The sequence below is a fragment of the Strix uralensis genome, chromosome 6 (assembly GCF_047716275.1).
Source record: "Strix uralensis isolate ZFMK-TIS-50842 chromosome 6, bStrUra1, whole genome shotgun sequence".
In the NCBI taxonomy this organism is placed as follows: domain Eukaryota; kingdom Metazoa; phylum Chordata; class Aves; order Strigiformes; family Strigidae; genus Strix; species Strix uralensis.
The window spans coordinates 45,935,990-45,963,338 of record NC_133977.1 but is presented as its reverse complement, the minus strand read 5'-3'; the positions used below and the strand labels follow the sequence as shown (position 1 = coordinate 45,963,338).

At 38.7% G+C, this 27,349-nt stretch overlaps 1 protein-coding gene across 12 annotated transcripts; it reads right to left on the bottom strand.

The window, feature by feature from the left end:
- Positions 1-89: 89 nt before the first annotated feature.
- Positions 90-24,663, bottom strand: MARCHF7 (membrane associated ring-CH-type finger 7). 12 transcript variants are annotated; one of them, XM_074873948.1, is made up of 10 exons: positions 24,505-24,663; positions 18,938-19,094; positions 14,533-14,691; positions 12,863-13,034; positions 10,712-10,879; positions 8,057-9,167; positions 7,632-7,801; positions 6,302-6,411; positions 4,852-4,965; positions 90-1,200 (listed from the first exon to the last, which is right to left on the bottom strand). In XM_074873948.1, the coding sequence occupies exons 2-10, from the start codon at positions 19,082-19,084 to the stop codon at positions 1,015-1,017; spliced, it is 2,337 nt and encodes a 778-aa protein (XP_074730049.1). In that variant the 5' UTR covers positions 19,085-19,094; positions 24,505-24,663; the 3' UTR covers positions 90-1,014. The 12 variants fall into 12 exon arrangements, with proteins under 12 accessions (XP_074730049.1, XP_074730050.1, XP_074730051.1 ...); XM_074873949.1 differs by lacking the exon at positions 24,505-24,663 and adding an exon at positions 23,827-24,492; XM_074873950.1 differs by lacking the exon at positions 24,505-24,663 and adding an exon at positions 3,045-3,093 and having other exon boundaries at positions 18,938-19,113.
- Between the last annotated feature and the right edge of the window lie 2,686 nt (positions 24,664-27,349).

Below are 27,349 nucleotides of genomic sequence, written 5' to 3'. Positions count from 1 at the left end.
AAGGTATAACATACTGCACTCTTTGCAGACACACAGTTGCTGTAGTAATTAAACAAACTAACAAATATTTATAGCAAATACAAATCAAATACATGTATGACAATTTATTGTACCACCATTCATATAAAGCATTTCAATCCAAAATGGTCAGAAACAATCTTAAATATCTGCATAAGAATTTACAAACATTAGTAAAGATATACCACAGACTATAGCTTTCTATGTTTTCAAGTGTAAGTTCTGGTAGATATCCATGTTTAAATAAAATGGACAATACCAGTAGAGATGCATACCTCTATCATCTTTATTTATAAAGAAGTGACAACACTAGAAAACACATTGATAGCCAGTGCTTTGAACAGTGAAGGTGGGATCTAAAAAAATCTGATTGAACTAAACGACCTTAGGTCTTTATCAAGTTGCATATCTGCCGGGAATGCTGAAATGCAAGAGTTTACACCTGCAGTATTCCACAATGGAACAGCCACATAATATCAAATATAATCTCCAATTTCCAAACCAGTACATAAAAAAGCCACCACTAAGTATTAGAAGACCACTGCAAGTTCTTATTGCTTTTTGAGTTGAATAATCTTCAAATAAACCAAACCCCAAACAATCTCTACAGTATCTTGCTCATCCTCCTGTTCATTCATTAACACTGGAAGCAATCAGTTATATGATGCAGCAACAGAGGCATTTAAAAAAACCCAAACAAAACCTATTTAAGTACATGGACATCCCCACCCTCCCTGCCCACCCTCCCCCTGAAACCCACTATAACCACTTAGTGCCAGTAGAGGAGCAAAACTCGATAGACAAAACCAGAAATCTGACTACAGTGATAAGGAAACATAAAGAGAGATACAGCTTCCTTAAATATTCAAAATCTGATGTCTTTCAAAACAAAGCACATCATCCTCATCATTTAAAAAGGGAAGTTGCTTTAAATGTATCTAATCTTCACACATGCTGAGTAGTTCTCAAGTCCACTGAGTTCCACTGTGCAGCAGTTCATTTTGAATTCAACAATGCTTCAAGGAGTACAGTAATATTCAACACGCTTTTTACTAAGGAGAGGAAAAACCCAAATGCATGTTGATGTTGTTCTTGCCAGTTCAGCATTTCTGCAGCTATTCCATTTGTCTCTTGCAGTATGAAAGTTCTAAGAGCATCAGTCTTCAGAGTCATCCTCAGAAGCTGTTGGAACAACACAGTATAATCAGGTCTCCAAAATTAAGGCACTTCAAGATGAGTAGTGGAAATAAAAGTGATTTTGTAATATTGTAATACCCACCCAAACCTTGTGTAATTACAGAGCTTAATTTTTAAATGCATCTCATGTCTGAAAAATACAGCATTTTCAAGTCAAAATTTGACATTACAAGATGCAATGTCCTCCTGCTGTTCTTCCTCAGAATAAAAGGAAGAAAACTTAATTACGCCAGAGATTCAACTTTTATGTAGCGTTTACAGTTGCTAATTCCAACAGTAGTCAGAGGAGAATATATTCAACCCATGATAGCAGCACGCAAGGAAAATAAATGACTCAAAAAGTTAACAATTTGGAAACTAAGATATCTAGAAAGGTTCAGCAGTCTAAACAAACAGAAAGACTCCTAAAAAAAATTTTTTTATATGTATGTTGCTTATCACAGTTAAGTCAGGCCTACTTGGAAGCAGCTTGTCTCTCTGCCCCCATTCTTTCAGCATATGCAAAATGAACATAAAGCCCACATATGCATAGGATTTTATTGTTGCAAGGTGAATTAAGAGACAAACACACACTTGTCAACTATGATAAAAAAAGTCAGTACGCACATCTACAATAGGTTCATAAAGTGGTAGCTTCTCCGTAACAGGAATTTAATCTGTCCTCTTAAGCAAACTCTGTAGTCAAAAAAGTATTTACACTCAAGCAACTTGTTCCATCTCTCAACACAGAATGAAGCAAGCTCTGTCTCCTCACTTCTCCAGTTCTTAGAAGAGAAATACAACTAAGGTAGCATCAATAATAAACCTAAGTATTCCTCACCTGCAAGTTAGATAAAGCCTGAATCAAACACAGATTACATTATGGTGTAAAATGGCACTAAGATTTTCACTCTAATAAGGATACACATAACTTACGAATAATTTGTGAACTCAAGTCTACCCTTGTCCATTCCGAATGCAGAAATCATTGACTGCTCCTTGAACTAGAACTTACATCACCCCCCCCAATTCCTTATTGTACCCCAAATACGTCCTGTGCACTGAAAATTCATACACAAACTTTGAACACTGACATTCACATGCTCACTGCGGAAAAAAAAAAAAGGCAGATCAACTACCCTTCTCTGCCTATTCATCATGCCCAGAAATAACACTTAGATTCAGGATACATCTATCAAAAGTCAGCATATAATTTTGAATGTAAGCAGACTGAAAAAGCCATTAGGTAAAAAGCAGGCTAGTCTTTTGTCAAAATTGTCAACTGTTAAATTTCATTCCTGAAGCAGATAGTTCTGATCAAGGAATACACACAACCAGAAAGTGTGCGTGGATAGAAAAAAAGAAAGGGGAGAAAGGGAGAAGAGGGGGAAAAAAAGAAGGGGGGGGGTGAAGTAAAAAAAACCCTGAAGGGGGAGAAGAGGAAATGGCAAGGAAAGTATGGTAACTGGTGCAGTGAAATTCAACTTTAAATGTTTCTTTTCTACTAGGACTCACGTACAAGGCTACAATCTGAAGGTCACCACCAATTCCATAACTACCTAGTAGTAGAATTACAACAACCAATCTGTAACTAGTGAGGAATCTTGTTATCACTTGCAGAAAACACTTCTGTAGTCTAAACAACTCTGTGCTGTTGGGAAATTAATCATGGAGAATTAAAACCAGTTCTCCCTGGGAATAATTCTACTGATAATGGAAAAAGCACTGTTGGGTAAAGTAAAATTTTAGGTAATTAAGTTCGGTATTAGGAATCTTGGCAAGGAGGATTGTACTCATTTAACTTTTGAGTTGATCTAATGGGAGGAGAGGTGAAGAGGGGAAGCACCTACTTTCAATATCTTCCATATGTGCCTGAAGAGTTCTTGCAAGGTTAATAAACTAGAAACAAGGCAGAGAGAAAGTAGTTTAAAAGTTGCAAAGTTATCTGCAGAAATTTGCAACACGTTAGCAAAGTTTTCTTCACTTTTTTCATCCCAAAGCTTCATCCCAGATGTTGGTTATCCTAAACCATTTGCCCAACTTACAAAAGTCAATGCAAAATTTAATACAAATCCCCACACGTTAGACTTCAAATTGCTATTGCACAGTTATTTCAGCATCCACTCTATGTCAAATGTTTCTGGTAGCAGTTTGTGGCATCATCTTCATGTTCTACTGTCTGTAAAACACATTAATTTTGAAAGTAGCACACAAACAAGTGCCAGTTTTATGAAAACTGTTGCTAGAAATTGTAACGCAGAAAATAATTTGTAAGGACTGCATTAGTTGGAACTCATTTACTTCACTGTTAATATGACAAAACAGAGCCCTCTGACTGAACGAGGTTAATGAAAAATGCATAAATACACTTAAAGATTTTAACTGTAAATAAAAAGTTCAAGAGCAGGATTACTATTAGGCACATGGAATCAGAACCCAAAATCCCTAAGAATACAAGTTCCTTCGGCAACTTTGAAAGTCTCAGACAGGTGTTTTTCTATGGTTCAGTGACAGTCCAGATATTGAGACACAGCAAATAAAATGAAACAGAAATTTAACGCTACAGTTTTCATACAGTTGTATGCTTGGTATCAAACACGCATTGGTGCTCTCACAAATGTAGTGTCACACAACTGTGTAATGCTGCCTCTGATGAAAAACCAGTAAACACACCTTATTTCTGCAATACACTCAAGCTAATAACCTGTACTGGAAGCTGGCTATTATTAGGTTACACGTTTTTTATTTCTCTACACTTGTAACAGAGAAAACTGGACATTTCATTTGTGCATCATGGAATACAAGCTCTGCATTAAATGTGCACAGAAAAGAGGACCACTGTTCTAATATAGTAAGAGATTAGAGCACAGTCCTGCTTCTACCCCAAAGGCCTAGTATCTTCTAGCAACCATTCCAATAACCATTAGACAAGCTTAATATTGACAATTCTTTGTATGTAATTAAACAAAAAAAAAAAACCTTTTCAGGAGCTTAGTTGACAAAGAGCACTAATTCATTACCTAGTTATAAAATAAACATGTAGAATACAGGATTTCTGAATGAGTCACTATGCAGAAATAACTTTGCATGATGATCTCTTACTGGTAAAATGTGTACTTACTGCATTTCTGAGCCAAGCCCTTTAAGTGACAAGTATCAAGTCAAATACAACTAACAGTTTTGACTAATGCCAGAAAATCATACTATAGCTAGTCAGCATCCGAACATAATATTCAACTACATATTTAGGCACAACCCGGCAGACAAGCACTGCAAGGTCTAGACCTCTGCAGTGTAGAGTGGCATAATGAGAAAAATTATTCAAATAAAATAGTCCAACTCTCTCAACTGCATGTTTTGTACAGAGGGAGGTTAACCTTCCAGTTTTGTGTAAATTCACAATAATCATGACAGCACACATGCAAAGCAATGAATTACCAAGAACCTTGACAAAAACAATGCTGCAACACAGTAGCTGCAATAAAGTAGTACATTCAGTTTCAAATTAAACATGATGTTACTGCATTGACAAACCCAGATCATTTTAGACCTAAATTTGTTAAATAAACATGCTTCTTGGTTACGTAGCTCATAGGTCACTCAAGTTCCAAGTAGTCTGCACGAGCAAGTCCTGCCATAAAATCACTGCATACTTACTCTGACACGTGTGCTGGCCTCACTTGCAGTTCCTAGCATATCAGAAAAGCGCTGCTCACATAAGTGTAACAACACTACAAGGTAGAGACCGGAGCTGATAAATTCATAGTCTGCCTTAAAGGAGGTTAAAAGAAACATTCAGAATGTCAGTGATGTGTCTGCATATACAATTCAAGTAGAACAAGAATTAAATTTTACTGGAAACATTACATATTTGATCTCTAGTTGTTCCAAGAGAATTAGGGAAGTGTAATACTAAAAAATTTTAATTACTGAAAAGCTATTTCTACCTCTTGTTCTTCCCACCTACCCCAGAGCTAACACCTTATCCTTGAAGATAAATAGGACTTCTACAAAATTTCAGTCAGCATGGTTAGTTCACAGGAAGGAATCTGAAAATCAGAGTATTATACCACTGGGGAAAACAAAAACAACAAAGTTCACTAGTTTCTCTTCAGTGGTCCCAGTGCTTTACAGAAAGTTAAAATAAAGAGAAATGTAAGAACTTTCTGATGTTACAAATATTTTGAGATATTTTCCCTGCTAAGATAAACTTTCAAAATGCTACTGCTGAACTGATCATTTAGAGCCAATTCTTTAGGAAAAAGTTTCAAAGGTCTTATTTCTATCAAAGTACAGTGACAGTAACCAACAATCAGTAGTGCTAAAACATAAGATGATGGTGCTCTTGAGAAAGACTTTTCAGAGTCTGGCCCAAGTGACAGGAACTAGAGTACTAGGGTAAGAGCTTACTCTGAATAGTAAGAAAATTAGAGGTTGATATTTGGCCCCCAAACTGGTGTCGCTTTGTATTTACTTTCAACTTCTGAGCTAGGCAAATTTCATTTGTCTTTCTATGTTCACAGAAATAGGAAAACCCTCTGAATAAAGCTGATTAAAAATGAATAAATAACAAAAAGCTGGTGTTATTTTAAATACGATACAACTCAGAGGTTCTAAGATAATGTATTTTATGTAACACTAATGGGCCTTTACTTATTTTTCATTTAGGAAAGACTTGAAGGAGCAATGGGAAGCTGTTAGAAAAGAGGTTAGTTTCTACCACTCTAATGACACAAAGAAGTTTCTAATGGTATAGCCACTGCTAAAAGCAAAGACCATTCGTGACTTAATCTGAAATTCAATCCAATCATACTAATACTCCCACTACACATATGTGGCAGAGACACTGGACTGCAAAGCTAGATGACAGATCTGCAACTAAGGAAAGATTAAGAGATGTATTACACTTACTGAAAGCTCAGCTATAGGAAGCACAGCAGGAAGATAGAACTTGTCTGAATATTGAGGAGAAAAATTTTGTTCCATGTTGACATTACTTTATGTGCTTAACAGTCCTCCTGAAAAGGAGATGCATTTTCCTTCTCTAAAGCAGAGCGCCCTCCCATCACTAAACCAACACTTACCAAATTAGGCAAAATATACTAACTTGTTCATTTGCATGTGCCCTATAGAGTTCATGAATGTCAAAGTCTTCCAGATTCAGATGCAACTTCTCCTTGCACAGTTCACAAGTTGTTACTGCTTCCAAAGAAGAACCTGGATGGGGAGAGGCAGAGGGAAGTCAGTGTCAAGTTGCAACAACAGCATCGAACACAATTACACAAGCATTGGAAACTGTAACTAATTCTTGGCTTTATTCTGCAGAGCAAGGTTAGAAGAAAAGAAAGCCTCTAATACAGATGTAGTGACTATCTGCTACTCTCAGAATTTAAATGCTATAGAACATTTATTCTCTATCCAACTCCATGTATTTTGCCTCTCATTCATTCTGGACACCACATGCCTGTTACTGAAGTCTGGCATAAAAATCACTGCTTGGGCTGTTTGAATTCTACAGTGTAATCCAAATTTATATAAAAGCAGTAATAAATATACTGGAATAGATTGAAGTTATTGCCAGAGTAACATTTTGTCTTAAAGTACCAGGTTTAAAACAAGCTGCTCCATAAGCAACAAAATGAACAAAGCAAGTTTATGGTGGGTTTATGTTTTATATAGTTAAATACTTAAAAATAATTTCTGCTACGGGCTGAGGTTTCTAATACATCCCTGCTCTGATGTGGCTCCTCTGATACTGAGTAAAAAAGTAAACAGATACTAGCACCTTCCTTTGATAAAAAGTATTCCATGATCTTCATGCCTTCTACCAAGCCACCTATCTTTAAGTCTTAAAAACACTACAGATAACTTTTTATAAACTGGTCAATTAATTTATCACGAAAACATTTGTACAGTGTGCTACTTACGAGGCATTTCTTTAAAAAATTCTGTATGTACTTTGAAGTAATTTTTTGAACAAGAAGTTTTAAGTGTCTTGAGCAGAAATTATTGTCTTAAAAAAAGAGATTTAAGTGTAGTTACAATAGAAAAACATTTTTGGATTTTCAAATTCCTATCACACTGCTACAGTCGGCCTGGCTATAAAACTCTTATAAACTAGAACCACGTGCACAAGGAAGGGTGGGGAACAAACTCAACCGAAGTGGTAGAGTATGTCTAAAGCTACACTTCAGCAGTGTTACATTTTGTCTATTATCTCAGCAGACAATCCCAAAGACGTAATTCTTTGAATACAGTTCTTGGAACTACTCACATGAGAAGCTGCACAGACACACAATAAACCTGGAAGTGTCACACTGCTGTTTGTCCCCAGCTGCTTGTTTTTCAAATAAATACCCTAATATTAGTAAGAGTAATCCTCCCGATAAGCCTCCCAATGTAACTGGAAGTCTACATCGGTCTAGAGTCTGCTTTACCTGAATTAATCTTGGACTGCAGCCATTTTTTCATGCACTCCTGGTGAACATACTGCAGACTTCCAGTGCATTTGCATGGCTCTATTAAAAGGTTGTCAGAACTTGCAGAAGACATCTGACAGATTCTGCATAAGTCACCCTCTTCATCTTCAGAATCTTCTAAAAGCAGGCTGAATAGAAAGGAATATCAACAAACACTGACACATTTCATGTAAGACTTTTTATAAAGACAATTCCATTCAAACTGTTCTCATACCTATAAGGATTAAAACAAGTTTTCTAAACACTGAAGTGAGAACACAGGTGACAGGGGACTGAGTTGCCACCTTCTCTGAAGGAAAGTTTCCTTTTAACATCACAGTTACATAAAATCCTCACGTTAAGTCAGGTACATCTTATTATCTCAAAAGAACATACTAATTTACCTCTCTTTAATTTTCTGGAGTCTTTCTGGATCTCTTGAAGGTGGTATTTTAGACTTGCCACTTTCCTGTCCATCAGACTGATTCCAGCCAGAGGGAATAATATCTACAGTTATCATAAGATTGTCAGACAGACTGCTTCCTAATGTTGGAGGCACTGCAAAGCGAAAGAGAGAACCAGGCAGAATTCCAGAACTTCTCCTACTGTGGGCTGAATCTGGTGGGGAGGCAGTAGCTGTAGGAATACCAGATACTGCAGGTGTTGGTGGTCTGCTAACAGAAGCCCGAGGAGGGCTATCTGATGCTTCAAGAGAAGTCTCCTCACCTGACTCTCTTCTTCTGAAGACATGTTGTGATCTAGCAGTTGTATCAGAGATCCTTGCGGATTCATCTCTTCCTTCTCTTCTTCTTCTGGAAAAGAGAGGTGTACATCTGTTCCTCAAAGATGATGACAACCAGGATCCTGTGCTCCTACTTTCACAGTCTGGTCTGTAGCTTTCTCCATCTGATTCAGAATTATGATTCTGGGAAGCTCCTGATAAACCCCATCTTCGTCTAAGAAAACTAAATCCCTGAGAAGCTTCAGATGTCTGAAGTCCTGGAACTTCTGGAGTTGCAGCTCCATTACTGCTTGACAGAGTAGAAACTTGAACTCTTGGGACCACTGTTGACTCTTCAGAGCCTAATGATCTTGTATGCAAAGAGTCTTGGCTAGACCTTCGAGAGAAAAATGTAGATGACATACTAGATGCTAAACGAGACAGCAGCTGTCTGGTTGTGCGCCTCCCTTCACTGTCAGCTGCAGGCTCATTCAATGACCTCTGAGAAGACAAAACCCTTTCAGAACCACTTGAGGAAGGAGTTTCATCTCTAATGGCAGTAAGAGAAAATGCTGGCTGTGTGCTCCTCTGGGGAGATTCCAATTCACTTCTCCTTTGTCTTGAAGAATAGCTGGATCTTGAAGCGCTCACATTAGAGTCTCTGTTGAAAAAAGATGGCTGATGATCAGAAGGCAACTGGCGGTTCATGGATGCATTCAGCCTCAAAGTGCTTAATGAGTTCTCTTTTGGTCTTGCTCCCTCTGCATATGAAGAGGCAGGCCTGTCTTGAAGATCTGTTGCAGAAAAGCAGAGGAAAGTACTATGACAAGATGTGTTGTAGTAGTTATATTCCAGATGGATAATGCTAAAGTGTAAAGGCAGAAGTTCACGATTTCATTATCTTTACCCAAAATTGTTTCAGATTTGGCAGGTAGATCCCAGAGCAATACTAAGTTTAAATTTACTCACCAGAATTCTAAAGTTAAACTGAAACCTAGACTGGCTTCAGTCTCGTAAATCCACTTGGAATCTAACACCCTCAAAATCTTCAGATTTTCAAGGTATGACTCGCTTCCTTATATGCGAATATGAAAATTCTGAGCATGTGTCAGAACTTACATATGAACAGCATCTGAATTAAAAACAGCAAACTATATACAATACTATTTATAACTTAAGGGTCCATTCTGCCTGTAGACTGAGAAAGACAGGTTAAACAAAATTTCATCAATTCTAACAGATGCCAGAGCACCCAAAACAAATGCATGGTTAAAGCCAAGTATAGTTCCCATCTATTACAACAAGCTACTGTTATTCTTCTCGTAAGAACATCAAGAGCTGCACTTACAAACACTACTGAAAGGTAGAGTAAGATTACTGACTTTGGGTAACAGAAATTGAAGAGTATATAAATTAGATGTGTATCTTACTATAATGTTTTAAACCAAGAATTCAAAAATAAAATGAATACCCTAGAAGTAATATTGTTCCACTGCTTCAGCCCAAAAGGCTTATTTAGCTATTGTTCTTACCAAAGAAAAGCAACAACTAAGCTAGTTCACATGTTCAACTATGCAACTGGCTTAAGTACGATCAGACTTAACCATTCCGGTTTAGGAATCCCATCTGTTCTCCCTATTACCTTGATTACCTACAGTAAATTAGGTAACTAGTACCACACTGTTGTGTCCTCCCTGCTTTTTAAGTGTACATTTGATCACCCCATGCTTCCCAGTGGCCTGCAAGTCGAGGGAGGCGATTCTTCCCCTCTACTCCTGAGACAGCTGTAAAAGGCTACAACGCTCTGAATAGAAAGTGAAAACGACAGTGCAGAAGTCTGTACTAGTCCTAGCAGTTACCATGGAACAAACCTCTCATGTAAAGTATGTGTTTATTCATTTTTATTTTCAGTGGTCTAGCAGTTTTCCTTAATAACCACTCCAGAACCCAAACGGAAAGAGATCAATACAATACGGGGACCTCCTTGGAAACCCTTTCCCAAGTCAAATTAACATTATTTCTTTTCCCATACCTAAATACAAAGAGTTCTTAACATGAACAAGAAAAGAGGCTTACTGACTATTCCCACAGTTACAGTGGCAGACACCAATACCATTTTCTTACAACCGAATGCATCTACAAGTTAGACCATTCATACATCCTTTGATGGTTTAGCCAACGCATGGCAAGTGGCCAACCAACTTTATTTAAAAGGATAGCTTAAAATCAAATAGATCTTTCGGCTTTCTGTTTTGAAGAAAATATTAAAAGAACACATGAAGAAACTAACAGGCATGCAACCTATGGGTTTACAAGCTTTCAGCAGTACAATACATACATGTTGAAGATGAAAAGTCACTATTTCTGTAGCTGTGATCCACCAGGTTATTAACAGACAGATCTGTTCTTCTTTCTAACTCTGTTCGCTCTCTCACCAGCTCAGTTCCAAGCGAGCCAAGCATCACTGATGAAGATCTAGGGATCCTACTGTACCTCCAAGGGGAATCTAGGAACAAAAAGTAAATAAATCTCTGTTTTTTGTAGTAATTTAAGAATCCATTAAAGCTGGTATTCATGCATGCATTCTGGTTATACCACATCAAGGGTGAGTTTAACAATACCACTAAGCTGATGAAGTGGCCACCTGTCAACATAAAGCCAAGAATAAGCACCACTCTGCTGATGCTGGCACTTATTTACTCTTGCCATGAGTTAGTTCTGAAAGCTAAACCGGAAAAAAGTAATAATACTTTTGTGAAGTCAGACCCATTAACACTCACTCATACAGAACAGGAGAAGGAAGCATCTTGCTTTCTAATGGTAGCTAGTTATTAAATAGGCTTCACAACATAGCAAAACAGCAGCTTGAGACTTAGTAAATGCTGCCGTTCTAATGATGCTTCTTAAATACTCCTAAAATTCATTTTCCAGAAAGACAGTTTGTCCTGGTTTAACCAGGATAGGGTTAAGTTTCCCCAGCAGTGCGGGGGGGAGCTCTAGCCGGGTTATTCATATATTATGCTGAGTCACATTCATATATCATGCTGAGTCACATCCTGGCACGGAAGCGAGACGGGTTCGTTAACACATGTGTTATGCCATCGCGCTTCTTACTGCTGTATTGGTAGATATTTTGCTCTGTTCATTGTTATTACTGTTATTCTTATTGTTATTGTTGTTGTTTGTTGTGTTGCTGTTGCACTATTAAACCTTTCCTTATCTCAGCCCAGGGCTTTGTATTTCACTCCCTTTGTGGGGGAGGGGCAGCGCCCACGTGGTCTCAGACCCCGGCAGGGACTAAACCACCACACAGTTAAAGCTTAAACACAGCTTAGACACAACTTTAAGAACAATGACTAATAATACTGTTCTTGCTCATACTGCAGAGCGAAACACTTCAGTTTAAAAAGGGATCTTGTTTTTTGCCAACAGCTTCAACAACTAAGTAGGGAACTGTACATACTTCAGCTGTGAACAAAACTCTCGTTCCAAAAAAAAAAAAAGTGTTCTTCAATGGCTCTGAAAAATCCACCTTGATTTTGTTTTACTGCTAACTTATAAATCCAAATTTAAGCATTCATTGGTCAGCAGTGTAATGACCAACCAATCTAGAAATGGAAAGACAGACAGTCCTACACCATGAGAAATGTTAATGGTGGTCATTTTATTAACAAAGAGCAAGAAAGCATCAACAATACCGGGTTTTGAGCAAGAATTTATTAACTTTTCTTTGAATGGCTATGTGGTTCCATAGGCAGATATAAAAAGAACACTGATGCATACTCACAAGGGTAATCTGAATGGTTCTAATGGTCTGTTTCAAAACGATATAGGACTATTTTCAATAGAAGTTTTTGACCACTATTTCCTGACCTTTCAACTTCTGTTAGCATACTGCTTAACTTACATTTATCCAAGTATCACATACTTATTCACAGCTTTAATGAAAATCTCAACTTTTCCTGAAAGAGCTCCTAGTGGAGAATGTTTCTTTTTGCCTGGTCTATAGAATGAGTTTAGGCCTCACTAAGAAAGCACCCTTTCTTCACAGAGCTGTAACAACAGTGCTCTAACCAGCCATGACACCGCGTTTCTTGGAACACAGAGCTAAGTAAGGTGAAGATTTCCTTCCTTGTGTCCTTGGCGCACACAGGCTCAGAAACACAATTTGACTCATGAAATAACAGCAGCTGCACTCATCCCTTCCTTGTAATCTTAACCAATTAAGACATATTTGAGCCATGAAGTTGAGCGTTACTGCAAATGCAATAGGTACAGGTTGGGTTTTCAAAAGACCATGTTAACAGCATTCTCAGTACTTTGGACACTGCTATCAGTGTGAACATACCCTTCTGTTAGGCATAGGTTTTAAATATTTCAGAATAATAGAAGTGTAATATTTCAAAACAAGTATTTTAAAACTTGATAAAACCTATCTTACTACTCAGACAATTTTCATGTAACTCAGCTCTATTTATCAACCTCTCACCTGAAAAGGCAGTCAAGCCATTACTTCTCACAGAAGAGGTAGATGTACAAGATAGCTTAGGTCTCTTTGAATCACTATCTCGCTGCTGGCTATGCAGTCTTGAATATGCTCCCTGAGTTCTCTCAGACTCACCATAACACCCAGATGTAAAATGAGAGGAAGATGATGTAGACTGAAATAACATTAAAAGAAAATATTACAGACACAGTATTTCAGATGTACTTATTCTGAACAAAAGTGTACATAAAGACTCACAAAAATTGTAAAGAATAACTTTAAGATGCAAACCCTTTTTATTTAAGAATAGTATGTGCTTGTGCTCTTGATCAGTATTCTCAGGTTTACTCAAGATAATTCTACCAACAAAAGCTGGTTTCTGTTACCATCAGCATTATTTTTCCTTTATACATATATGTGGCTTACAGGGGAAAAAAAGATATTCCTGACTTGTAAGATGTTATAAACATGATCAAACATAGCTTTACAGATCTCCAAGGAAACCTAATTTTTCTGTCCAGAAATGGCCCAAACTAATCAGTTTCATTTTTTTATTTAATAGTTTAACTAATCCAGCTTATTTTTTACCAACCTAAAAATATACTTAGCTAAGGAGATAGCTCCAGCTTCTAGTAAGCTGTTTAGACCAGATATATTTTGATTACATTAAACTCAAGTGCAACTATAAGAGTTCAGAGTAAAGAATGAGTACAGAACAGTTTCTGGAAATTAGTAAAAAAAAAATGGAATAGCCTATGAAGTTGTTAGTCTGGTTACCTGCAGACAAGCCATTAATTTTCTATTTGAAATCTTCCGATTTCATTTATTGATATAAAAATCTTGAGCTCAATCAGAAAGATCAACTGAGCTGTCTGTCCTCCTAGAAAGTATCTACAACCAAGATCCTATAAGGATCAACCAAATTCAAGTAGATGTTATAGTCATGTTTTATTTTGTTATATTTTTCACTAAGCTTATGCCACTACTTTTCACTCTTTAAAACTAAGAAGTATCTAAGTATTTCTCTTATCCCATCACTAAAGACAGATGGGAAGACACAGAAACTAACACGACAAACCAAATACAAAGCCAGGTTAACTTCCCTCATGAATCATCTGCTTAACACGTAACTTAGCTTTTAATCATTTGCTATATTTGATAAGTGGAAGTTTCAGAGTGTCTTCTGCAACGTTCACTTGCATTGGAACTTAAGAGAAAAATTAACTTTAACAGGAAATAAATGTATCATTTTGAAAACTGTACAGCCCCAACTTAACTAGGTATGTAGGCCACTTAAAAACCACAGACTCCATTTTCATTTCAACTATACATCGAGACACCTACCATGACTTCCCCTGAAGGCCAGCATCTCCACTCTAGTTTCTCTCTCCCCACCACTTACCTCAAATATCCAAACATCTTCCAGTTTGAAATTGAGCAGAATTTTCACTTGTTCACCAAGCATCTACACAGCTTGCTGCTTTCCCCATTGTAATATTTCAACTGCAGTTGAAAGTGTTTCCCTCTGACCTAACTTATTAAGATCTGCTTATCTAGAACCATTACAGTGAGCCCCTGCTAGCAGCTTTTCAGATTGGGAAGGCTCAAGTAAAATCCTGATTAAAAAAACCAACTTAAAAACCCATAAAGTATTACACATTAACATTTCTCACCAATCTGCTTCTGCTTCCCAGAAATCTTCCAGAATGTGGATGATCAAGTGTCCCTGAGTAGCGAGTTGGAGAGGATGTCGTAAGCTTCCAAGGAGTTTCATGGGTGTCTCTTTCTCCAATTCCCCAGTCTCTACTGGAACTATTCAATACACTGGATTCCTGAAGAACAACATGCTTATCATACACATCCTGCAACTCAAAATTAACTCAGTATCTGATCTGAATATTGAAAATACAGGGAAGTGGCAGTACTAACAAATCTGGAAACCCTTCAGGAGAAACCTCAAGGGATACCCAAGAAGAAATGAAACAGGCTTAAGAGAGAACCACTGACAAAAGGAAAACATTTTTAGATTACTTTCCAGCAATTATCAGTTCCTTTATCTGTCCTCTTATTTGACTGTGGACAATAAAAAGTTGAAATGTAAGGCTTTTGAGGCATTACACTAACTTAGATACTCCAGCAACAGGTCAGAATTAAGGACCTCACTTTCAAATGATAAGTAAAGAAAACCCCCCTACACAGAAAAAGTCTCCACAACAACAAAAGTGCCACAGCAAAAGTGGCTTTTTGGTCACTAAAGCCATATGTCATGTCCTGGTCAACAGTTTTAATACAGCAAAGAGTAGGTACAAAAAGTGGGGAAAAAGAAGAAAAATCATGTTTTGGGCCTACTAACAGATAATTATTTTTACATAAGGAGCATAATCTGTCCTAGTAAAATGAATGAGACAACAAATATAAACTATGTCATCAAGTTATTATTCCTTAAAAAAAATATATCATGCTACTGCAAATTACACAGTATCTTCTCCAAGTCTTAAACAGTTCCCTTTTACCACTGGTTAAGTTTTTTACGTCTCTGCAGTCTATTCTAATAATCCATCATCATGCTACTGGTAGGGAAGGCTTGCAAATTAGCTATTATTACTTCTAGTTGCATTTTGTGCAGGCAGCAAAAATACATTTCCATTTGCCACTACAAAATTGAAACTTTTGTGTCTCTAAATTTCTTATAAATCACTAACACCAAAGACCACCATAAAACAGTCAACAGCACTGGGTACAAAACCACTCTGGGCTTAAGAAATAAGGTAAGTAGTTTTAGTAGCTGATTTCAGACACAGTGCAAAGATACTGAATCCACAGTTTGATACACATAACAAACTACGACTGTTTGGCAAAACAGTCCTGCAAATAAAAGTTGTTGGCTGCATTACCTCAGAACAAAGTGCTCAAATTATCTGATGTCTGCAGGGCAATGACTGTAACTGTTCTTTTTGTGTTTTCTCTTCCAAGATACTCAGGAGCTCTAATCTTTACCTTTGCTACACAAGCAGGTTTCTAATAATGAAACTGGGAACCATTTAACACACAAATCTATCTATCTTTAAGAGAACCTAAGGGATCAGGTCCTACACTATTAGTTTCACTGAATTTTGATGAATAGATGATAATTAAGGAAAGACATTGCAATTTAACTTGCTCCACCAGAGTAATCATTAAAATTAGTAAAATTAATAGAAATCAAACCATTTTTTTACAGCTAAGCAGAGTTTGTGATTTGTCCATCCTCTTTCTATGAGCTATTAATACAACTACAGTAGTTTGTCACTATTTCTTAAAAGTTGTAGTATTATGATTTAAAAAGCTGAAGAAATATTCATGCTCATCATTCTCAGAAGCAAAATTAAACCTGAAAACCAAGTATCAGCCAGTAAGTTTTCTCATATTTCAAAGTCTCAGTAGGATTCATCAGGTTTCTAAATTATTTCATGTAATTTCATGTCAAAAAACTGGCTTTAAGAGAAAGTAGACCATCAGGAACGATGTCAGGAAAGCTCAACCTAATTGCTGTATCTGAAACTAAAAATTAAAATCTCAGTTTGTTTTCTTTCTTCAGTTCAGGTTAAGGATATTTAATATCCCTTGTCAGAACTTCACAATTAAAGCATTACACAAGGTCTATTTTTCATGTCTATTTTCAGTAGGAGAAAAACATGACTGCGAAAACGTTGAAAACAATTTTATATATTACATTTGACCCTATCTCTCCATTAAAAAAAAAAAACAAACCGCCACTTCATTTCTCATGAAATGGTTAACAATGTTGTATCATTAAGCAGAGGAATTTTTTTTAATACCATTAGGCTAATTTTATTTTTGTATTTTAAGTCACCTAGAAACAACACTATGTCACATACATCAGATTAGTTTACAATTAACCTGCTTGTTACACCTCCTCATGTAAGCAGAGGCTACTATCCAGACTGGTCTCAAAAAAGTGTATCACATACAAGAATTCATACCTATATAAAAAAAAAAAGAAGGGGAATGAGAACAAACCCACCCAATAGAAACCATTATTTTTTTTTTTAGCCCTAGTCAAAACCAAATACTCAAAGTTTGACTGCTCTGTCTCAAAAAGTTTTTGAGTTAAATTATAAACAAGTATGGTCTCTGGCTTCAGAAATGACTTTATATTAAAAAGCCAAGTCTCCAAGTTCTCTTTCCTCTATATACACCCAAAGCACTACTCAATCATACATCTTTCTCTTATAAATGACAAATCTTTTAAATGATTTGGAACTGAAGCAGCTTTTAATGTTTTAAGGTAGGCTTCTGAATGGATTAACAAAGCAAAAAGGCCTGCCCATTCCATTCCTATCTGACTGGACTTAATCTTATTTAGACTATTTGTTTCTTCTTGCCCCAGCCACTTGTAATCTTAACCTGCTAGCAATAATGCAAATTGCTCCTACCATCTCTCTAAGTCCCAAAGGTTAGTCAAGAGAGAGTGCTTCCTTATGCTTTTATCACTAAGCACTAGTCTTGTGTAACAAGCTCTCAGGCTACCTTCTAGGAATTGGAGTGGAAAGAAGGGATACAACATGATCTCCTATACAATTATTCTCCCCTCTGTTTTAACTGAAACACATTATAAAGATCACTCCTCAGATCAGAAGCACTGTGCTCAACAGGAAGTAGTCAAAAGATAATATGCAGTACAGTGAACACACTGCAGTTCATGTAATAAATGAAATAATGTAAAGTACATAACTCTCTGGTGTTATAATTTCATTAAAGCGGTAACACATCTAACTTCACACCACCAGTTCATCTCAGACTCATCTTCTGATCAACAGCTTTCAGTGTGGTATGCAAACTGTGTAGGTCCATAAATCCCTACAAAAGAGTAAGACTACCTGATTTGCTTTTGCTGACAGCCAGCCAGTGAAAAATGTGTAGGAATCCAAAAAGCAAAAACGACTGAGGACTACCCTTAGACACTGCCTATAGCCTATATGCTAATGACCACGTGTATGCTAGATATGGCAAAATATAACGCATATAATTGTGCTAAAAATAATTCATGCTCTATTACTTGTAAAACTGTTTCTGGAAAAGGCATTATATAATACAACGTCCCAGATAGTTTGTCAGCAGGGACCAAACTCATAACCATTTTATCCAAAAATATGAAGAGTTAATCACTGAGTTAAGTTTCTGCAATTTCAAAGATCAAGATGGGCTTACATTTCTGGGCCCAAAATTGAGGCGAGAACTGCTGACAGGAACAGAAACAAAAGAATAAGAGAATTAAGCCAGTCAGCCACCTGTTATTTCCAAGTGCCCAAAATAATTTCTGAAGTGGTTTAATCTCTATTTCCCATAACACTCTTTCAAAATGAAAGGACCTGCAGAGTGTGACAACTTATTCTTGAGCATGGCTCCCCTCCCCCACAACAGCGATTTAGTTAGTGTAAAATGTTGCACGGGAAACGACAAATGCCTTTACCCCAGTCCTGTCCACTGCACACAAAGCCTGGCTGTATTAACATCCTGACACGGCAGTAGGATGTAAGCCTAAAGGTCCGGTTCTACCTTCACAAAATGCAAAGCAGGTGCTGCAGAGCAGTACAGCCTACTGTCAACTCTTAGAACCTCAACATATTCCTGTACTTTCTGCATCACCCACACATGAAGTGTAATGCCCTATACACCTCAAAACTCAAACAAAAACCTCACTCACCTCCTCTCAACAGAAAACCCCATTTGTCCAGGTTTAAGGCTGCAGTGACTACTGCTGAAAACAGATCCATAGTACCAGGATGCCCCTCATTCACTGAACAGCTGATTTTTACAAACAAAAGCAAGTAAAGATGGCAAACCTAGAACTACCAGTTCACACTGCAGAATACTGTCATTGGCCTGGTTATTAAATCCTTGCACTGCAGAATTAATCTTGGGTTTTGTTCACAAATGCAAGGCCCTGGGTGGGACTTTCCCTTACATTTCCTTTTTTTTTGTGTGTGTGTGTGTGTCTGGGTTTTAGAGTTTCCCTTGGTGAAACACAGGCATTAAATTAATTTACACTTTACAGAAAGAGACAAAACACATTACCTGGTATCCAGGTTCTAATCTCCGTGAAGATTCTCTTGCACTATACGCACCAGCTAAACTGTTTCCAGTCAATGTTCTAGATCCTAGTGAAGAGCTGGAAGCCTGAACAGATATCCTTCGAGGAATTCTTGAGGGTTTTGACTCCATTCTTTGTATCCTGCATAAGGACACACTGGTTATTTTTTCTTGTAGAAGCAAGGACCTACAGGCAAAACATGCACAAGTCATTCTGAGTGTATCATAAATATGACTCACACATACAAATATTTACACAGCACTTTGGTCTGACTGTGCATCAGTAAAATGGGGAAATGAGTTCTTACCCTAGTTTTTGTAACGACCTCTTTACATTTCCTCCCATGCCATGTTAGAGAACTAGAAACATAGCTCCTTTTGCTATTCTTATTATTATATTACGATATATTCTTGCTATTATATTACAAGTGGGACTCTCTTAAGAACTCTGCAGCACTATATTAACACAAAATCAGCCAGGAGTCAGGGAAAGAGTCCTCAGATTTCCGAAATTCATATATTACATTTTTGTTAATCAAATATGTCTCAACACTTGCAGAAACTACACTCAGACTTACCCTTCAGGGTCAAAACTATGAAACTTCACCTTCCCACGAAAAAAACCGCCTCAAAGAAATATTTAACTTGTCCACAGAAGAGCATATGCTATCTCACTGTATATATATAAATTCACCTTTGAGTCACCAAGTTTTTATTTGCTCTTTTGGTATTTCTAGGCATTTCAAAAGAAATGCTGGTGCCTTTTCCACATGAGAAGTGATCCCGCAGTCGTTCCTGTTCTTGAAAGGGTATCTTGGCTTAATGTTGCTCAAAAACTCCACACAGATGGCTAACTGGTTTGCTAACATTCGCAGATTCTTTGTCCTCGGGACGGTACAGACAGAATCAGACCTCAAAAGGTAGCTCTTAAATAAAAAATTTAAGAGAACTGCAGTATCCTCAGTGGTGTGGTGCAGGAAGAGTAGCATGATAACTAACAACTCTAAAACAGATGGCCGAGAACTCCATTGGTACAGTGTGATTTGCAGAAGTGGTACAATCTGTTTTATTTAACCATTTTTTATTCTGGCCTAACCTTCTGAGAATGGGAATAAGCTATATCAGAAAAAAACAAAAAAGTCATCATCAGTAAAGCACTTTTTTCCCCACACATCAGCCATGCTCATCAGGAACACAAGTAACAAGTGACAGGCTGCTGCATGTACCTGATGTACCTCGTGTCTGGCCACAGTTCACATGCTCAGGACTTTTAATCTTAGCTGAAAGTCATGCTGCATTACATATTCTACCTGGTAAAAGCTAGCTTGTACAGACCTCCATTGACTGAACAGCTGGACAGCTGAGGTTAATTTTCTTAATGGAAGGGTTTTTAACCACTGTTCTGGTGCGTTCAGTTGCTAGCTTTACAACACAGGTCACAACATAAAGTAGCCTAAATGCTTTATCTTGCAAGTATGACTTTTTTTTTTTTAATTTGGATAAAAAACCTGTAACATAAAGCATACCAAGTTTAAGTGAATGTTTACTTTCATGTACAAAAGAGCTACTGGGTTGTATTACCAAGAAGCACACCAGCTTCTAGACCCTGCTTCAGACATTAGCAACCCATTTGCTTTTGCCAGAGATGTCACCAGTTAAACAAAATCAGTTCAGGAATCTGAAATTCTCACTGGTCTGATTTAGGATTAGGAACCTGAAATTATGAATTTGTTTAACTTCCCAGATCACATTTAAACTCCTAAGTAAACACTGAGCAACTGTATGCAATTCTCAAAGTTGTAAATACATCCGTATCAGTAAGAATGCTCTAAGCAATGTTCCAAAGTACAGAAGAACACTGTCAACAGTGGGAGTTTACGAGAAATTCGGTAAAGACAAATCTAATAATCTAAACTACACCACTTCAAGTGGATCATTTGTGCATAAAATGTAACAATCATATTTCTTCATATTTGTAGCATTAGATAAGACACTGTAACGATGGTTAATTTAAGCTTTAGATTAATCTGCCACAATGTGCGCTGCAAGTCTAGTACTTGCCTGAAGCTGCACTGGGTGGGAAAAGTAACTATCCAAGTTGCAAACTGTGAATCTAAATTAATGTCACAGTAATATAGACTAGGGTGTATGGTGGACAGGACAGCTGTAGGTCTTGATGAGATCTGACATCCGAAGCACTGTTTATCTACATTTTACCCCGATACAAAATATAAGGGACAGACACACAAAATAATGGATCCAATTCTGTACTATTAAGTTACTTGACACAGAGCGTCAGCATTATCACTTTTGTTATAAATCATTCTGCTTCTAGATCACTTTGCTTCAGACAAGTGTGGAACCAGATGAATTAAATAACACACACATCAGACACAGACTTACGTAGAATTTGCAAATGTTCTTAAAGAAGGGATGGAAGCTCCTACCAGTAGAAATGAATGTCCCCACAAACAAGGGGAGAAGACAGAAGTGTAAAAAGTTATGAGGACTTCAAGACTAAATTAGAGATCATCTAACACTTATAAAATTGCTTCTGTACCATCCACAGAACAGACAAAATAAGACCATTCAAATAGGAAAGGACAGGGTAGAATATTGTGGCCAGCTATTTCTAGAAGCTGAAATGGAGTCTAAGATTAGCAAATTGCTTCTACAAACATACATAAAAAAGCACAAGACTAATTTTCTCCTCCAGTGGTAACCCTGAGAGGACATTATCAATCAGCTTAATCTTGTAAATTAGCACAGGTTGTGATTTCAACCTGAATATGTCAGGATGATACTATCTATATCGTATTTTCTTTCTCTAAGTAAAGAAATCTTGCAGAAACTATACACAAAAAGGTGCTAAAACAAGATAAAGGCAGCATGTTAGAAAATTCAAAATTTAGTATGTCAGTTTATGCATACACATGATTCATCTTTAATACAACTATGCATTTTTTTTCTGTAGTCCTGGCCTCAGTCAGCAAATAAGAAGGATCTGCTATAAAGATGAATCAAGAATTGTGTAAGAACAGGCATTTGACAAGAGGAACCCTGCCTTGTTTGATGCAGAGGTGGAAAGGTACTGAAAAAAAGGCCTTATGTTCTAGGCAAAGAACTGCTCAAGGAAACTGGATTTTATCTTTGCCTTTCAACAAAGATTCAGTGACATGAAGCATGTTATTCAGATTCATTTTTTAAAAAGCATGACAAGAGCTCTTCAATTTCTGGGCATCCATTGTAAAATTTAGTTGTAATCCAACTAGCAGAAATCATGAAAGCCTGTATCTGCAACTGAAGTCAATGGAGCCATGACTTGAATATATTACAGATAAAACTAGATACTAGGCATCTCAACTTTGGTAATCAACACTAGTAAGAAGTCTTCTGGGGTTTTGGTGGGTGGTTTGTTTTTTTTTTTTGTCCAGAGTTCTTTGAAAACCATTTTAAGCACTGTACCTTGGAATCTTGAGAAGCAACTGTCTTCACAGTTGTCTCAAATACACACAACACACATATAAGGCTTATGTTGATCATTGTAACACAATGAAGTGGTCAAAGTGAACATGCTAAGCTATCATAGAACACAGCACAGAGCAAGACAGTGGTCTCACAATAAAAAAAAAAATATTAAAGCCACAATACTGGTCTGCAAGGGGAATATTGTGTTTTTATAGGATATTTTAAAATGAGAATGGTTCCCTTTTACAGTATCAGCATCTTAAGGGTCTGGGGTTTTTTTGAATGACTGCAAAGACACCCAAATTAAAACCTAAACATTTTGTTTACCCACACAGGAATTCAACAAATCCCAAGTGGTAATTAACGTGCTGTAATGAGTTCCATAATGACAAAGCAGTCACCTCAATTTACACAGAAGGTAGTGAGGCCAAAAAAATCTAAATGACTTCTCTGAGGAACAAATAATAATAATTAAAAAAAAAAATCTAAGTTGTGTTGCAGTCTGAACTGATTTAAAAGCCTGCTGTTGCCACAAAGGAGAAGAACACCTTACCCAAATAAACCTGCTGTGCCCTTCAAGGAGCAACCTCAACACACTATCCTGGCAAAACACACTTCTGGCTTCTCCATCATTTTGACACTACTCACACTGGTATCCAACAACAGAGAAATGAGAAAGGGAACAGCAAGGTGAAAAGCCCTCTTTCTCAAAGCAACATATTTCATCAGCTCATACCATGTCACACAATTTAGCAATCAAAACCTTATGGAAAAATCTAGAAACAACTCTTGTGTCTCCTGAAATACGTATGTCTCGTGAGACTCGGTAAAAAAACAAGTTCTGAAATCAAACTTTAGAGTTGTACCTCGGAAACAAATGCCCAACTTGTAACTGGAGGTGAACAGCCTATTTTGAGTACACAGCTCCAATGTCCTTCCCTTCTTGATCTGTCATTCCTCCAACTACATTATAAAAGATCAACCAGACCAACATAGCCACGGATAGAGATAACAAGAGATAAAAAAATCCAAGAGGTCTTTGCAGGAAAGAAGTGAAATCTCAAAAGGTAAAAATAACACAAAGAACAGCCATTTCAAATAAAAACCTCTCAGTCCTCTCTTCTGCCCTGACCCTCTCTACTGAGAAATGAAGGGCAATCTGAGGTAGTCATCCATGCTTTCTATTAACAGCTTAAAGCATTCTTGTACCCTCTATCAGTGAGAAGCACACACTTCACTCCCAGCTCCTAAATTCAAGTCTTCTACCTCGGAACTATGCGACGACACTTCTACCTACGGCTGGAGCTTTTATGCCTCCATGTTTTTGTACGGTTTGAAACAAAACAGTTCACAAGACTTCCCCTCGAGCAACTTGTGATCACGTGTCTTCCTCTGTGTTTACTTACAATCGTGTTTTTCTGACAAACAAGATGGAGTTCAGGGGCAATTCTCTCAGTCTGCGCAATTCTTTGTTCGGGGTATTTTCTCAACGTCCGGTCAAAGAAGACTGACAAAAAACTCGGCAGCCTCTCAGGAGTCCCCTGAGCATGAACAATACTTACAACCGCCGACCGCCTGCCCACGCTGCTGCAGCTGCCGCCGTGACGCCGAGCCGTTCCCCGGCCTGCGGCCCGCAGGCTCCAGAGAGCGGGCGCTCCGCAGAGCCGCTGAGGAGGGCGCGCTGCCCTCCTGCCCAGGCCCGAGGCTCGGCCAGCAAGGCTCAGGCTGCGGCCCGGAGCCCGCGGCCGCTGCCCGGCCAACGCTGAACGGCGGCTGGCGCTAGGCCGACGGCAGCGCCCAGCGCTCTGCCCCGACCCCACAGGGCAGGGGCTGCTCGGAGGGAGGGCAGAGCAGCGGAGCTGAGGGTGCCGCGCACCGCCGCTGCCAGGGAAGGTGCGGAGGCGGGCGGCCGTCAGAGGTGCTTCGCTGAGAAGAGGGCGGCGGAGCCAGGCGCCAGCTCCGATACAAAATGGTTCCCCCCAGCCCTGGCGCGGAGCCGCCAGCCCCGGCCCCGCACACGGGCGCCGTCTGGGCCGCACGGGGACACCTTCCCCTCCGCGACACCGCCGGCCGCCGGTACTCACTCTCACAGCACAGCCCTCACCACGCGGACATTCAGGAGCTGAGGAGCCAGCGCGGGCCGGGCCCAGAGGCGGCCACGCCAAGCCAGCCGCCTCTCCCCGCAGCACAATGGCGACGGCGCCGAGACCGCCCGGCTGTCAATCACCGCCCGCGCCCCGCCCACGCCGGGATCTCGCGAGAACTGCGGCGGGAGCAGCCTGGGGGCGGGGCCGCTGGGCGGGTGGACGGCCGTGACCCTGAACCTGGCCCTGGCCCTAGCGCTACTACTAGCCCTGCTTCTAGCCCTGGCCCTGGCCCTGGTTCTAGTCCTGTCCAGGCTGGGCGGCGTGGCAGGAGCCAGGGGAGCAGCCGCAGTGGGCCTGTGTTTGCACACAGCGAACGGTGCCACGAGGAGACCCAGGATCGCATTTAGCACTGCCCACTTCAGCTGCGAGAGATTAAAATTGTGGCACTCTGCAGAATAAAGGAAATCTGAAAAATCCACGTATTAAAGACACAGTTTCTTTTCCTTCTGCGGAGAAACATCCCAAAAGCCGCAGTTTGAGTCAACTTTCAAGTTCAACTTTCAGCCTTAAAACTGCAAACGGAGTTTTTGTGTTTTCTTCCTATGTTGAATAGTTTCAATGTTATTTTGTAAATAAATCCACTGTATTTCATGAACAGCCACATGTAGCCTGGATTTGATTTCAGTCCCCTGAAGCACATGGTGGCGTGGGAGTATCGGAGAAAGCCTCCTTGACTGCAAAGCCATGGAAATGCCATTCACTTTAATTGTATTCAGACTTCAGTTTTGTCCTCTTGAAAGTAATAGACATTGGCAGACATTTTTACTTGAGGGGAAGATTTTGCATGACTTACGAAATCAGGAGACAATCTTATCAAATTCTGAAAATGCCAAGCCTTTGCAAAATCTCTATCATAAACCAGTTATGGTTTACAGTGTCCCTGCCCACTACAGAATGGCAGAGATCTCACGCTACTGAGTTTTCTGAACCAGACTCTTAAGAAGACATGTTGTGTTATTATCATGGAGTCTAGACTTCTATCACTGCAGTCACAAGTGTCAGTATTTTACTGATACAATATCCATCTGTCGTCAGTCTACAGCAGGGCTTTCCTGAAGCCCAATACCACACTGAGTGCCCTAGCTGGCATTGTTGCAAGTCAGATAAAAGGGTGTGCAATAGTGGCAGGCTAGCCATTCTTTAAGGGAGGAAAAAAGAAAAAAAAAAAGAACAATCCAAAACACCAGAAAACACAACCAGCCACCCTGGCACAGGCCTACAACACATACAAATTCAATGTCTGCATGCCTAATAGCTCTGACAGATCTCGGACGCATGTAAGACCAGCCAGGCTGGTTAGAATCTAGCCAGGTGTAATCTCTAAATTATAGGACAGTCCTATGTTTAGCAATATCCTTCATTCTGTTTCCCATTCATGCTTTTAAGTGTGTTTTTCCATAGGTTTGGATTGTGACTGGTTTTGTTCACTGATTCTCCTCCATAGAGAAATGGTGGACCAAGTACTAGTCAGCTGGAGATGAGGACAAAGGACTGGGAAGAGCTGTAAACAGACAGAGACGCAATTGAACAAAAACTGAGAGAAAGGATGCTGGTTTTTTGCTGATGGACATGTTGCCTTTCACCAGCATGCCCAAAGCAATGCATATTGGACTTGGAAAAATCTTGACTATAGCAGCCAGAAGCAGGCTGCTGCCCCTGCCGATACCATTTATTTGGCATATCAGTCTCCAGGGAAAGAGGGCAGCTGGGAATGGACTTCATGAGTCATTCCAGCAGCAGCAGCTGCCCTTTTTCCTGGCTAGCAAATAGGAACAACTTAGAGTTAGATCTACATTAAATTCAATCCTTGGAGGAGGCATTCTGTCTTTTAGTCATGCACAAATCAACTGTAATTCAGATCAAGTAAAATGACTGTGTGAATGTAGAGGACAGAGCATACAGCCCTCCTGCAGCCAGAACAGATCATGACCGCCACTAAGCAAGTCCATTATGCTTTTCTTTTAAAAAGCAAGTTAAAAGATAATCAGGGTACGCTCTATCCAATACAAAACTTCAGAGATCTTCAACTATCATCAGAAGAGGGTTTACTAAGAGGTGCTAAGAAAGATGTTATACCATTCACTGCATTAGCCCTGTCCAATGCCATGCACAATTTGTATTACATGAGGGTTGATGAAATACCCTTTTTATTAGCCATCTATGAGCCATTTGTCAGCCATACTATTGTCACAACTTTGTTCCTCTTCTTAGAATAAAAAAAAATTACATTCTCACCTAAGCTCATAGGCTTGCATTTTTTCTTAATCTGCATAATGGATCAAAGATCTACCCTGTAATATTGCAACACTACATAAGTAAATTAGTTTAATTACAAATATAGAAAATTGGGAAAGGTTAAGATATAATGATCAATGTCACCACATTGCACAAAGACTTCTCTACATTATGAATCATTGCTAAAATGGTACCATCTAATCAGCCTGGAATACAGTTTGGGATTTTTCTTAAGGAAAATGTCAAAATGTTGGGTGACAGTGGCTGAAGTTACAAAAGTCTGTGTAATAATGTGCTTGTAAATGGCAAAGCAGCAGGTTTAGAGTACATCTGCTTCGTCATGTCCTTTAACCATATGAAGAATATGGAAATAGGCAGATTCAAGTCAGATAATTATTAACAGAGTTACTATCCCTGTCCATTCTTATATCCTCTCACAAAAGCTGTTTTTTCACAAATGACTGAACTTTTCATAGAATCTGTCCTTAAGTGGATCATAGTCTGAAATTTTAAGATTATCTAAAATTGGTGTTGTCTAGTTGCCTAG